General features: G+C 35.1%; 6 protein-coding genes across 6 annotated transcripts; 4 read left to right on the plus strand and 2 right to left on the minus strand. All coding sequences in view use genetic code 12, as the record gives it.

Moving 5' to 3' along the window:
* Positions 1 to 98: 98 nt before the first annotated feature.
* On the minus strand, positions 99 to 907 carry PVL30_005458 (uncharacterized protein; the record flags this gene model as incomplete). Its single annotated transcript, XM_061119686.1, has 2 exons — positions 99 to 506; positions 689 to 907. The coding sequence occupies 2 exons, from the start codon at positions 905 to 907 to the stop codon at positions 99 to 101; spliced, it is 627 nt and encodes a 208-aa protein (XP_060975669.1).
* Positions 908 to 1,330: 423 nt separating this feature from the next.
* PVL30_005459 (uncharacterized protein) lies at positions 1,331 to 3,451 on the plus strand (the record flags this gene model as incomplete). Its single annotated transcript, XM_001523865.2, has 1 exon — positions 1,331 to 3,451. One exon carries the CDS (start codon positions 1,331 to 1,333, stop codon positions 3,449 to 3,451), a length of 2,121 nt encoding a protein of 706 aa, XP_001523915.2.
* A 3,804-nt stretch (positions 3,452 to 7,255) lies between these two features.
* PVL30_005460 (uncharacterized protein) lies at positions 7,256 to 7,789 on the plus strand (the record flags this gene model as incomplete). Its single annotated transcript, XM_001523866.1, has 1 exon — positions 7,256 to 7,789. The coding sequence occupies one exon, from the start codon at positions 7,256 to 7,258 to the stop codon at positions 7,787 to 7,789; it is 534 nt and encodes a 177-aa protein (XP_001523916.1).
* Positions 7,790 to 8,781: 992 nt separating this feature from the next.
* PBN1 (protease B nonderepressible form) lies at positions 8,782 to 10,377 on the plus strand (the record flags this gene model as incomplete). Its single annotated transcript, XM_001523867.1, has 1 exon — positions 8,782 to 10,377. The coding sequence occupies one exon, from the start codon at positions 8,782 to 8,784 to the stop codon at positions 10,375 to 10,377; it is 1,596 nt and encodes a 531-aa protein (XP_001523917.2).
* Positions 10,378 to 10,596: 219 nt separating this feature from the next.
* PVL30_005462 (uncharacterized protein) lies at positions 10,597 to 11,244 on the minus strand (the record flags this gene model as incomplete). The annotated part of the gene is made up of 1 exon (XM_001523868.1): positions 10,597 to 11,244. One exon carries the CDS (start codon positions 11,242 to 11,244, stop codon positions 10,597 to 10,599), a length of 648 nt encoding a protein of 215 aa, XP_001523918.1.
* Positions 11,245 to 12,382: 1,138 nt separating this feature from the next.
* On the plus strand, positions 12,383 to 13,612 carry och1 (alpha-1,6-mannosyltransferase Och1; the record flags this gene model as incomplete). Its single annotated transcript, XM_001523869.1, has 1 exon — positions 12,383 to 13,612. One exon carries the CDS (start codon positions 12,383 to 12,385, stop codon positions 13,610 to 13,612), a length of 1,230 nt encoding a protein of 409 aa, XP_001523919.2.
* Positions 13,613 to 13,945: the final 333 nt, after the last annotated feature.

Consider the following 13,945-nt stretch of genomic DNA (forward strand, 5'->3'; position numbering starts at 1 on the left):
ACGTTGATTTTTGAGTTTTAATTTTCCATTTTCTTTGGCGGGTGTTTGTGTGTGTTTGTGTGTGTAGGTGTGTGTCGTTTTTTTTCTCTCTCTTTTCCTTAGTTTGATGGTGTTGGAGGGACCCATGGATTATCACCTCTCGACACTACCAATCGCTGGTACATATCTCTTTCCAATCTTGGAAACATTTTTTGACTCAACTCGACTCCTTGGCTGATCCAACAACCCCAGCTACCCATCATATTGGCCATCAACATATCTGTGAATAATCGGTCGCCAATTACCAAAATCTCCAGTGGTTTGACATTCAATTTTGCAAAATGTTGTTTGATTTCATCCAAACAACCGGGTTTCTTAACAGAATGGCGTAAGACAGCAACTCCAGTTGTGGACTCGAGTACTTGAGCTTGTTGATGATTATTCAAATCGTCATCTGTACCTGCAGAATTACTGACTATAAGCAAGTTTTGTATGGGATAAGTTTCCTTTAATTTTGTCCAGGTTTGCTAAGAAACGCGTTAGTACAAAAATGTTCTTTTTTTCCGCCTTTTTTTCTTAATTTCAAGTCAAAAACAAAAACACAACAAATATAAATCAAATCAAATCAAATTATATTAGGACCAGTTAATCCAAAGCAAGTAAGATTGAATAGTAAAAATTGTGAAAAAGGTTTTGCTATAATACATACCTCATATGCTGGCCAAACTTTGTCGTCATGGTCCTTGGCAAAGCAATTATCCTTATCGAGAACAATTCCTTTGATAACCACATCTGAGTGGTTGGGAATCTGAAAGGGAATTGATAACTGATCAAATGTTTTTGCGGTCATGTGCGGAAGACATAATGCAGGATTATACAAAAGCCGCGAGACATTCAACGTGGCACTAAGGTTGAATATTTGAGGCATATCCTTATGGTACTTGTGGTGGTGTTGGTAAATTGGTGATGATAGTGTTTATAAAACCAAAGGTACTAGCCATTTTTTTTTCAGTCTATATTTTTTTTTGTTTTTGTTTTTTCTTTTCTTCCTTTTTTTGCTCTGGTCAAACTTGATCTTGCAAATATATATATATTTATATGTGTTTGTGGAGAGAGTGTGAAGGGAGGGGAAGAGTAAACAAAAAAAAAAAAAAGGAAGAAAAAAAAATTGAATGCAGATTTCAACGGATGAATCTGCTTCGTGCGATGAAAACCAAAATTTGTAGAATATAGAGATCAACGATTTTATAATTTGGAAAAAGCGTCTAAACTAACTGAGTTACAAATTCTTATTTCCACACTAGTCATTACACTAGTCTTTTCACTAGTTTTATATCCAATTTAAATCAATATGTCACAAGCAAACACAAATATACCAACTTCATCCGGTGATTCTTTGTCACAGCCCAAAAAACTGCGAGTTAGCAGAGGTGGGAAAGCAAACCAGCTGAATCTGAATCTGAATCTGAACCTGCATACACGAAGAACTGGGGGCGGATATCGACGAAACAACAATAATAATGGCATCGACAATGACAACAATCCCAGCAGCAACACAGGCAACAAAAAGTCACATCGGGTGGAGGAAGAAGACATTCCTGAAGGCCAGCAATGTTTAATTTGTGCTGAAAGGATTGAGTTTGCCGCACTTACACCATGTAATCACACCACGTGCCATCGGTGTACGTTCCGTCAGCGAGCATTGTATGAAAAAAACAATTGCTTAATCTGTCGTAGTGAAAATGAAAGGATTATAATCACTGAACAGGTTGATAAAGAGTATGATGATTTTAAGACACTGGATATTATTTGCAGTAATGAAACATACAAGATTGACTTTACTCAGGATTATGTCAGACGCGAAACTTTGAGATTATTGGATAATGAATGTGCAATTTGTCATGAGAGTTTCGCTACGTTTCGTGAACTTGGCGATCATGCTAAAGAAGCACATGGGAAATACTATTGTCTTATCTGTTCCAAGTTTAAAAAAGCATTCAAAATTGAACTACCATTGTATACGTACAAGGGTTTGCAAAAGCATCAAGCTTCCGGTGACGAGTCATCAGGGTTTGGTGGCCATCCAGAGTGTAAACATTGTCATGGCAAAAGATTTTATTCGGAGGATGAGTTGAATGTTCATATTCGAGAACGCCACGAAAGATGCCATATATGTGATAAAACATCGCCCAAGACGGCCGACTACTATAAGAACTACGATGCATTGTATCGTCATTTCAGCCAGCTGCACTATGTTTGTACTGTTGCTTCTTGTGTTGAAAAGAAGTTTGTTGTATTCCGTGATGATTTGGATTTGACTGCACATATGTTGAAGGAACATGGTGGGTTGAGTAATGGCAATAGGGTTGTTATTGGCTCAAATTCAATGTACCATCATAACAATCATCACCATAATAATATTAATCAAAATGGCAACTCTTCTAGACAGATTCAGTTGTCCACATTTAATACTGCTAGATGGTTGACATCGAATAATGACCAAGAAGAAGATCAGCATTTGCCAGAGATTAAAAAGCGCAGATTCGAAGAGCGTGCCAGACATTATTTAAACTATGACAATAACCGGTTCCGCGAATTTACCAAGTTGAATGAGACGTTTAAGCACAAGAAGATTAATGCTAGAGAGCTTTTGCAAATATATAAACAAAATTTGTTTATTCATCAAACGATGGAAGAACTTAATTTTCTTATCAAAGGGTTTTCCGATCTATTTCCTCAAGGAAGTGAGCTACAAAAGGATCTCTTGTCTGTGATAATCCAGGAAAATGAAGATACACCATCTGAACAGTTTCCTATTCTTGGAGGCAGATCAGCAGCAAGTGCATTCACAGCTTCAGGGTGGATTAATGGTTCTGGTTCTGGTACTGGTACTGGTGCAGGTCCTAGTCGTAGTGGCACTGCTTCACCAGTTGATAATTTCCCTGTTTTGAAGAAGCCTGCAAAGAAGGTGAACTATATCAATCCTAATGAGCAACCAATAAGGTATACTACCGTGTTGAAAAAGACTACAGTAAAGAAGCCTGTTTCTGGAGTCATGAGTCAAAACTTGTACCAGGGTCCTTCTTCAATACCCAATTACCTTGACAATACTAGTAACAAGCTGAAATCCGCTCAGACCAATTTGTCAGCAAGTTCATCTCGAAATGGGTCTAGTGCATCTCTATCGCTGTCGATGATGTCACGAAATTTGGATGATGACCGCAAGTTTCCAGTATTGCAAAAGAAGAGTACAAAGAAGGTGATACCACGGGTCAATGAGGTGAAAATTGTTGATCCTAGTCAATGGGGAAGAGAGTCACCATTGAGCATAGATGCTATGGGTGATAGTGGTGATGGTATTGGTGCAAATGTGATGGGTTCATCCAGCAGTGAGAACATTGAGATTGTTGACAAGAGGAAACAGAAAATGAAAAAGAAACAAGACCGGTTATTGTTTAGCAACGCTTTTTGAGTGCACAAAATAATTTTGTTTGAAAAAAAAAAGAAAGAATAAAGTAGAAATAAGAAAACAATTTCAGCATCCAATGTGTCTGTCTCTTGTTATTCTTTCTTTCTTTCTCTCTTTCTTTCTCTCTTTATTTCTTACTATATGCTGTGTTTACCCATAGATCTACAGATATATAGATATACATACACATAAAAGCATTTCAATTTATACAATCGCATTTAATGCATGATTCGGAAGAAAGCAAATGTAGATGGAAATATTGAATTTTTTGCGTTTTCTTTTTTTCTAAGAAGGTGTATTGAGGTTCCTTGTTTCCTCTTGTTATTGTACTTTCTCTCTTCCTCTATTTTTTTTACACATGTACGGAGAGTGCGGGGGAGGTGAAGGAGTGGCACGGGTTACAGCGGGTATTATAAGAGATTGGTGAGAGGAGTATAAGGGGAAGGGGAGTGAAAAAGACTTGATGGACAAAAAACTGTTCTGGTATGATAGCAAAGTTTACCGTATGCAAATGTCGCTTGTCGCATCTATCACCCAATATTGATCATTTTGATTCTGCCAAAAGGGAAAGAGAATACAAAAAAAAAGAGAAACAAAAAGCGTTGATATACTAATAACAATTATTGTTCAAAGTCATATATAAAAAGAATCATGTCCCGTAGTTATCCGCCAGCACCGTTGTTTCCAAAAAAAACATTTTAGCAAAAAGCATTCTGCTTGAAAATAGATTATGATACAGAATTTTTACTAATACTATTAACATATTTTTTTGCTTGCGACATTCCTATAGAAAGCAAGTAGTTTGTCGAATGACACAAAGGTAGAGGCCGGAAGCAGAGACAAGCAAGAACCGAAATAAAAGTCGAGAATAACGATGATGACGATGAAGCAGTGGAAGCAAAAAAAAAAAAAAAGAGTGAAGAAAAGACGAGCAATTAAAAGAATGGAAAAGAAAAGAAAACAAGCAAACCTACATTCTATATTCCACGGCTAGTACAATTCATTTAGCGATGGGATATACTTGTGTGTATATGCAATTATATACAACAGTAAACAAATGTATACAAATGTATACAAATGTATACAAATACATACAAGTATATACAGACACATACTATATTTAGTTCCTCATGACTTGTAGTACAATATATCACTTCATTCTTTCCTCCGTTTTTTTTGCAATACACACCTAGACTCAATGTGATAATGGTCTAGACCAAGAGTAATTCAACCTAAGGTTAGCTATCCCCAATCTGGTCCTAGTTGGAATGTATGGGAAGTCTTTGGTTATTATCGTTATTAAAAAAAAAAAAACTCAAAATTGAGTATAGTTCATGATACTGTCGGCTAGATCGGCTGTAAAACTTGCAAAATAAAAAAAAAATTCCTTTAATTCTGAATTTGTGCAGAATGCGGAATTTCAAGTTCGGGCCTCGGAAGAAGAAGAAGAAGAAGACCAAGCAAATTTTGCTCAGTATAAAAATTCACTAGAAAAAAATAAAAACACATTGCAAATAATAGCTAAGAAAAAAATACATAGATTACACAAAACATAAAAGATTACAAAATGCAGAAACCTCTCATATTGGGAATTAACGGGATTGTTTAAATAAACCATCTGATGATTAAATTACTTCATAACCATAGCAGCACTTTTTTCTTAACAAAAGATTAGAATGCAACACAAATATAGACATTGCAAAAGCTAATACGAACAAACGAAAGAAAGAATGAAAAAAAAAGGAGCTAGTGAGGCCTCACGTATTTAACCAACAGAAATCATGAGTAGTTTTGATTATCAAGACCACGAGTTTGACAGATAATTCCTGGTTCCGGTTCTTGTCCGCATCACTCAATATTTGCTTGTAATATCCGTGCTTATAACTATCCGTTTGACGTTTTGTGTAATGGAAGGAGGAGAGGAAAGAAGAAAAAAAAAATAAAAATAAAAATAAAAACATACAAACAAACAAATTTTTTGTGCCAGATCTCAAAATGTAACGGCTTACTCTGCACAACAAAATAAAGGATTTTGAATAATAACACCTCACAGTAGAGCTACTTCGGTATTGAGTCGACAAAAATCAGAATTGTGTCTAATTTATGTAACTCGCCGCCTACAAGGGACGAAAAGTGGATGACCTCAAGCATATACGCATTGAAACGGAAGAACAATAGGCTCCTCTCACTCTTTTATTTTTTTTTTTTTTGCTCAAATTCATTTTCCATGTCTCTGGCCCCTCCCCCACCCTATCCTATCCTATCCCATCCCATCCCACATCAATATGCCCCATAAAAATAACAATGCACCAATATAATGTCCTGGGCTCTTTTCTCTCACTTGCTTGCATATGTTGTAAGTAAGATTGCTTCTGCAAAAGTCACAGTTTTCTTCCCATTACCTGTTTTGTTCTTTTGCCGGAAAAAAAATTTTGCACGGAATCTTCGGCCCAATTGGAAATAATATCTACATGGGCACCAAAGACAGTATTGAATATGATCAACAACAGCAACATTATTCTATACGGCATTCTCATGTACCTAACCATCATTTACTTTAGCGAGTGCGCGGGGAGAGTAGTAGAGATGAAGTAGAGAAGAAGTTTCATCTGGTATAGTGAATGGTTGTGTAAAGAGGATGGAGAAACATCAACTACATGAAATAGGGGAACTTCCCATATATATATATATATATATACATACAGACAAGTAGGGACAGACGAAACCATTAGCATAACCTTCTCAGCAAGCGAGTTAAAATCTTTTTTTTTCTTGTAATTCTTTATAATCGGTTATGAACACTTTGAAGTTGTTTTCTTCCATTACTTTCTGCCTTCTCTTTTGTTTTGTCCATGTTCTTGAAGAAGTTTGTTATTTATTCTTTCTTTTTAAAAAAAAAAGAAAAGGTAAAGCTGTCTAAATAGGGTAATGTACGAGCTGTAAGATGTTCTAAAGAGCAACAACAAGTAGAGAGCGGCACAAGGTAGAAAACTTTTAGTTTGTTTCTTAGTGAAAATTAAAAAAAATGACAAAATGACAAAATGACATAGTGACAAAGCTACTATTTTTTATTGTAGTGTGGATATATGTTCCTTTTTGTAAAAGCCAATGTCGTAGAATGTCGTCCGATAAGAAAAGATGTAGTACTAAACTTTGTAGTGTTGTTGTTAAGAGGAGGAGGAGAATCACTCATTTGCTTGATAATACACAAAACCAGAAAAACAAAAGAAAAGAAATTACTGCCTTTAGTTTTCGCAATCGGTAGGTCGGCACCATATCCTCATGCAACCTCTTTCTCCCATAATTGTTCCCTCCTCCCCTCAACCATAAACAAAACAAAACAAAAGCAAAGAACTATTACCAATTACCTGGGGAGTATATGATGTCTGTAACATCGGCTAATAGGTGTCAGCGTATACATATCTAAAAATAGTGGTATACACATATATATACCACCATATATATATATATATATATATAAATAATGAGAAATGTCCTTGTGTCATTCATCCAATACCTTTTGTGTATTAAATACTTGGACTATATTAGTAATACATTTTCCCATCTTTCTGTCAAAACTTTTGAAACCATCCATCATCTCTTTCGAACTCAACTCATCTGGTACACATTACATAAGTTAAATAACAAGTTGTCCAAACCCCATCAACTAATTAAAACAAAAGAAAAAATTGAAATAGAATAAAGAAGAAAGGTTTTGGATACAGACATCTAGAAAAACCCTAACACAATATATATATATATATATATTCATCACTTAATTCATCCATATACTAGCACACACTCATAATGTCTTCAGCAGCAGCCATTCTTCAAAACTCAGCAAACAACACCCCAACAGAACAAATTCTTCTCAAACTACATCGCAAACAATCTCAATCGTCCATTTTGTCTTACCCATACAGATTTATAAACACATACTACTATTTCACCCCATCCACAGTGTTGAGCAAAGGCGAGGAAATTGTTTTTCACACAATTGCTGCAGCACTCTTTCTATTCACCGCATACTGGGTGGTCTACAGATTGCCATTGACCATCTTGTTATCCAGTGAATCCATCTACTACTATCTCACAGGAAACACAGACTACAACAGTCTCCAATTGAACAAATTCAAGGTTTTGGCTATGGGTATATGGCAAAAAATCTTGGGAGCAAGCGCCCACACAAACACCACAGCCAAAGGTGGTGCACAAGTGATGGACTGGGAAGACGCTAAGCAAAGCTGGAGAAGTGGCAACTTTGCCCACCCAGCAGCAGGCATGTTGATGGGTCGTGGTGCAAGTGGTCGCGTCTACGACATGTCCAACAAATTGTCATAATTATGGTAAACACTAATACTTATAATAATAAGGGATGGATGAAGAGGGGGGAAGGAAGGGTAGGAGAGAGAAAAATAAATAGAGATAAAGGTGCTTATTTGCATAATTTATCAAGGAGAAGGTTTGCCGATTCTCATATTTATGCTTTTAACTTTACTCACATATACTAACACCTTTATTATTTTTTTGTTTTACCACTGTTTTCTTTTTCTGATGACCTTCCTTCTGCAAAGCTTCATTCGTATCCACTCGTCATTACCCCAAAAACAGGAAAATATCAAAACATATTTGGTTATCGACACACATCTTGTGTCTATTTTATTTATAGCAAATTTTTCCTTAAGGGGGTTGGCTTTTCTACAATCGTCGTTATTTTTTTTTTTTAATTTTTTAATTTTTTAAAATTTTTTCTATTTTCTTTTCAGTTCATATTAATTATACAAGTTTAATATATACCATTCGTGCTTATTATAACATACTATCACTCTCACTTTTGTAGAACAAAGACAATATTCTGCCAGTATTTAATCAACAAAATTATTAAGCAGCTTGTAAAATATATAAGTGCATTCCGTTATCTACGAAATATCTGCAAAATATACTTTTATATATATCATTCTTGAACTTTTTATTTTTATTTTTAATTTTTAATTTTTTTTTGGTGTTAACTTAGCTATTATCAGTTACATCTGGTAGCTGAGTATTTATCTTTTTTATAGCCATGGTGCGGCGCTTCTTTCTTTTTTTAAAAAAAAACTTGAGCCCGATTCACTGCGACTAAATACCTCCTACATTTTATCTGAACTACTATGAACCCCAGGATAAAAACTCCTCTTGAAAAAAAAGAAAGAAAATAGAAGTGGTAGCCACGTATTTGAGATTTGTAAAATTACACAACATTTAAAAAGTACTTAATTGGTGATATTTACCACACTTTTGGGTTTTCAAACACTAACAAATAAACCATAATTCAATCAGCTTCAGAACTTACAATGCTAAGACAAAGATCTACAGTTTACTATACACAACAACCAAAGAGCTCTTTCTCTTCTTTGTCTGCCTCGTCTGCCTCTCTTTCGGCTGCCAACTTGATTGAGTTTCTCAACTCTACTGATTTGGAACTTAAATTGCCACTGGATAAGGAAGGAAATGAAAAAATATTTATCGAAGATAAATTTACCATTTCACTCGCTCAACCAATTGAATATATTCTGCAATTGCGGATTCAATCCAAGAATGTTGACCAGGATGAAGATGACTCCAGTATTGATTTATTCCCATTTGACTATTCCTCTGGTTTGAATGTTTATGTCACACCAAAGACTGCAATTTCCAAAACTGATTTGAAATTAAAGGAAAAAATTTTAAAAGAAATAAACCTGATCTTGGCAGATTTGATTGGAACAGAAATAGACGAAAAAAATTGGAACGATTCTTTAAATACATTGCATTATTATGATTTACAACCTGGTAAATTGAATACATCTTCAACATATTTGAATACTCTTCCAAATAAAGAGCTTGACTCAACCGCCACATTTGACTTGATATATAATGATTTTCTCGCACCAAAACAAATGATTTTACGCCAACTACATACTAAAGTTGAAAAAGTTAGTTACACCACGACTGATAATGTTTATAAGGAAATAGGATTATTTGCAAAAGACCCAAGCTTTACACTAAGCAACGACGATATAGCATTGAGCGGAATGAGAGTGATATTTGATGGAAGGCCAGTTGAAACGAATGGAGATAATAGGCACAAGACATTGTTTCACGTTAAGCCAAGACATCGATATTTGACAAGTAAAGTCAAGACCCAGGTAAAAATTCCCTCTGGATTGCACCCATTATTGAAAAGTACTCTTGTTTTGGATGAAACCAATAAAGATGAATTGCCACTTCAAGACGAGGATGTCAAAGAGTGCCGATTATATTATCATCTCAATTTGAACAAGTCGTTAATCTTTGATAAGTACCAGGATATCCCACAAGACTCACAATTGCATGTTTATAACGGTGTCAAAAATCTAGAATTACCAGAGTATAAGGTTGATGGATGGGGTAATGAACTCTTGTTTGAATGGAACAACACTCTAGGCGGATCTGCAACAAATCAAAATAGTGATAAAGATTCAACAACTCCACTTTATGCCCCGGAATCAACTGAGTTTGAATTGAAGCTTCATTCGAGGTATCAAAAACCAGGAAATAATGAGCAACCTTACACACAAATATTCAATGCACATCCCCATGTATTTTATGCTTGTATTGTTAAAGATGCTCATTTATTGGAGAAACTGCCATTCGACACCAAGAAATTAAGCAGAGTGGGTGGGGGCTATGAAGCTTACTTTACCAACGATACTGTTTTCTACCATTTGTCACCAGATGTAAGCAAACTGGATCTTTTGACTGTGGATATTCCACATGGTGTGACCACATTTGACCGTGTTCATTCTATAACTCTTGTTACATTGCTATTGGGAGTTTTGATTATTGTCTCTGGAATCTACAAAAAACTTGTATCATCAACTAAAGACGCCACAAGAAATAAAGCAACTACAAAGTCCAAAAAAGAGTAAATTTAGACAAAATGTAAAAGGAACCGAAAAAAAAAAAGAAAAAACTTAAATCAAATGAAAGAAATGGAAATGGAAATGGAAATGGAAATGGAAAAAGGGAGGAAACACACATCAACATCCATTCATAAATAAATGCGTATTTATATATTAATAAATCTATAGAATCATGTATATATGCATAAAATAAAATAAAATACTGATATGTGTATAACAAAACATTTATCCAAAGAGATTCCAGTCCCTCACTTTGAATCCAGTGCAAACATTTTTAAAAAATGCATATTTCTCATTCACAACATCATTAACCTCTTTTTCCTTACTGTGGTTGCCGTTTCCGCATTCATGATTACTCGCCTGTATGTTTAATTTATCACTGACACCTTCTTTACTTTTGAACGGTACATTGAATTGTACTATTACATCAGTCTCGACCTTCACCAACCTTATCAAACATATAAACATCACAATCTTTTCAGCTTGACCCGTTTCTTCTTTCCTTTTGTATTCCGGTGTAAACACTACATAACTAAAATATCGCGTTACACCATCAACTTGAATCTCCTCCAATGGTTGGTTATGCACATGGGCAGGAACAATGTCTTGCATGTGTTCAGCTATTGCCTGTGCGTACTCGATCGAGTTTACTTGCTCTAATAAATCAATTATAAGTGATTGGTCATAGCATGATTGTGATTCAGGCGATGATGTGTTATCTGGAATTTGGTTGATAAATACTTCTTGCGTGTCTGGAACCTGACGGATCTGGGATACGTCTATAAATGTTTGAGGAAGCTTTGGAATTGTAATAGCACCACCATATAGAGGTGTTGTTGCAGTTGTTGATGAGACTGATGATAACGATGACATAGTATACTGACAAAAAATTTAAGTCCAAGTTTAATAGCAAAAAATGAAAATATGTAAAGATTGTACTTTTCGAATGTACTTTGTAGTTGCTGTTGAGATATTTATGGAGGTTGATACGAATCTGATGGAAGCTGCAGCAATGCTTTCTACAAAGAGGTTTGGTCATTTGGTAGCATTTCAATATAAAATGCATTCTTTTTTTTATTTATTTTTTTTTTATGTTTTTTTTTTTTGGTGAGGAAAAAGGGGAATGCCGTTTGCAAGAACCTGGCTCAAACATTATAAGCCATCGCTATTTAATCGAGGACAAGAGAACTGATCCCTCGTGAGTTTATGAAGAACCAAACAGGAAAAGGACAAAGAAGAGAAGTAAATACAAAAGAAAAAGAGGATAAAAAGAAGGGGAAAATAATTATTGCTATGACTACTTAACCTTGTATCTACTTTATAAGCGAATTTTTTTCAGTTCCCTTCCAGTATTATTATACAAGTTTCAAAAAAGGACTTACAAAATATTATATCTGTCAATAAATGATGTAATGGTATACCACTATTCTCTTTGACACAGAATAAAACAAGAAAAAAAAAGACTCAAAACGACCAGGGAAGAAATAGAATGATGATGATGATGAAGAAGAAGAAGAAGAAGAAGGACGAACTCTTGAATCCTTCACTTCTATAAAAAAAGAAAGTAAAAAACAAAAAATAAAAAAGTATTAATCTGAAAGCCTTAATTATTGTTTTCAAAAACGTCCCTGTTTTCACACTCTTGATTTTTTATTTTTATTTTTTTTGTTTTGTTTTATCTTTAGATCAGCACTAACAAAATACGTCAAATAATTATTATTAAAAAGAAGAAGAAAAAAAAAACACAATTATAGTACACCAGATTTGAAGCAAATACACTTGTACTTAAAACATTAACATAATCATCATACCACCACCAGTTTGATTACTGTATCTGCTACTGCTGTCGACGTTATCCTTTTCTATTTGCTACCCCCTCCCACCTACTCCCGCCCACGTTCTTCCCCTACAAAACTCAATCCCAAGTTGACCTAGACACTGCTAATCACTTTACCCTTTGTTTTTTTTTTATCTATCTTCTTCTTTTTTTTTGTTGTATATTTTCAAAAACATGACCAAGTACAGAGCACAGAAGAATGGTACTTGGCGAAAGTTCTTGATATCATTTTCAGTTTTATCCATCATTTTAATAACCCTAGCACTTTTAAACTATTCCTCAGCAAACGGTGCTAAAGATATACACGATGTCATCAAGAGCTTACCAAATGACAAGATCCTAGGTCTATCGAATTTCCTCTCGTCTGAAAATAGCAAGAATCAGGACGAGTTACTCAAACAGATTGAAAAGATGAACAGCAAACATTTTAGCGAGCAAGAACAAAGACTTTTGAAACTCGAGGAGCAAAACAGACTCATCTTGCAGGAGTTGAAAGTTTTGAAAAGACCACCTCTGGATTCGACAATGAGAGAAAAACTCGCTTATTTATATTCCTACGATCCGGAAGCCAGGTTCCCAGCATATATCTGGCAAACATGGAAACACGGCTTAAATGATGATAGATTTGATGAAAAGTACAGACAAGGAGAATCGCAATGGGCATACAAGAACCCAGGATTCGTTCATGAATTGTTTAATGACGACACGGCTCATACAATGGTGAAATACCTTTATAATCAAATCCCCGAGATTATCGAAACGTATGAGATGCTTCCCGAAATCATTCTTCGTATGGATTTCTTTAAATACTTGGTGCTCTACGCTAAAGGTGGAGTATATGCAGATATTGATACATACCCATTGCAGCCAGTACCCAATTGGACACCGGAAAATGTCAGTCCATTGGATATTGGTATGATTGTTGCCGTTGATGCCGACTCATCCTCAGATAAATGGAGACAAGAATCTGTGAGAAGATTGCAATTTGGCCAATTTGTCATCCAGGCCAAACCGGGTCATCCTGTATTGCGAGAAGTAATTGCCGAGATCGTTGAGACCACAAGACTTAAACATTTGGAAAGCATGTCCTCAACAGGAAACTCGAATTTGAAATTGACCGGTAACGCTCAACAGAAATTGATGAAGATTAGTCAATGGACAGGCTCTGCAATCTGGACAGAGGTGATATTCAAGTACTTTAATGATTACATCTTATCCTCGGTGTTTCAAAAAGTTACGTGGAAGGATTTCCATGAATTAAGTACACCTAAATTGGTTAGTGATATCTTGGTATTGCCAAAAAGTTCCTTTGCTAGTGATGTGGATGTTGCAAATGACGGAAAGATTACTGATCCATTGGCATTTGTCAAGCATTATGCTGCAAAGATCTGGAAAGGTGACTAAGGTAGATTAAAGTAGAAAAACGAAAAAAATATTTTTATTAGAGTTCAAATAGATAGAGAATTAGATTATAGCAAGCTTTTTGTAATCCGTTGTGATTCTGCTCTTTTTTTTTTTCTTTTTTTTCTTTCTTCTTTTTGTCAATTGATTATGCAATTCGAGATTATTCAGAATTAATAAAGAGGAAAAGGAGCGAGCGAGGAATGGAAAAGAGAAAATAAATTAAACATGAATACTTTTGACAGAAAAAGAATAGAAAATGTTCCGAAAATGAGTAAGAACTACAAGCCAATCTTTTGGTAGACGTGTTTCGTCAGATCTATCGGTTGTCTATTT

Source organism: Lodderomyces elongisporus, chromosome 8 (genome assembly GCF_030384665.1).
Source record: "Lodderomyces elongisporus chromosome 8, complete sequence".
In the NCBI taxonomy this organism is placed as follows: Eukaryota; Fungi; Ascomycota; class Pichiomycetes; order Serinales; family Debaryomycetaceae; genus Lodderomyces; species Lodderomyces elongisporus.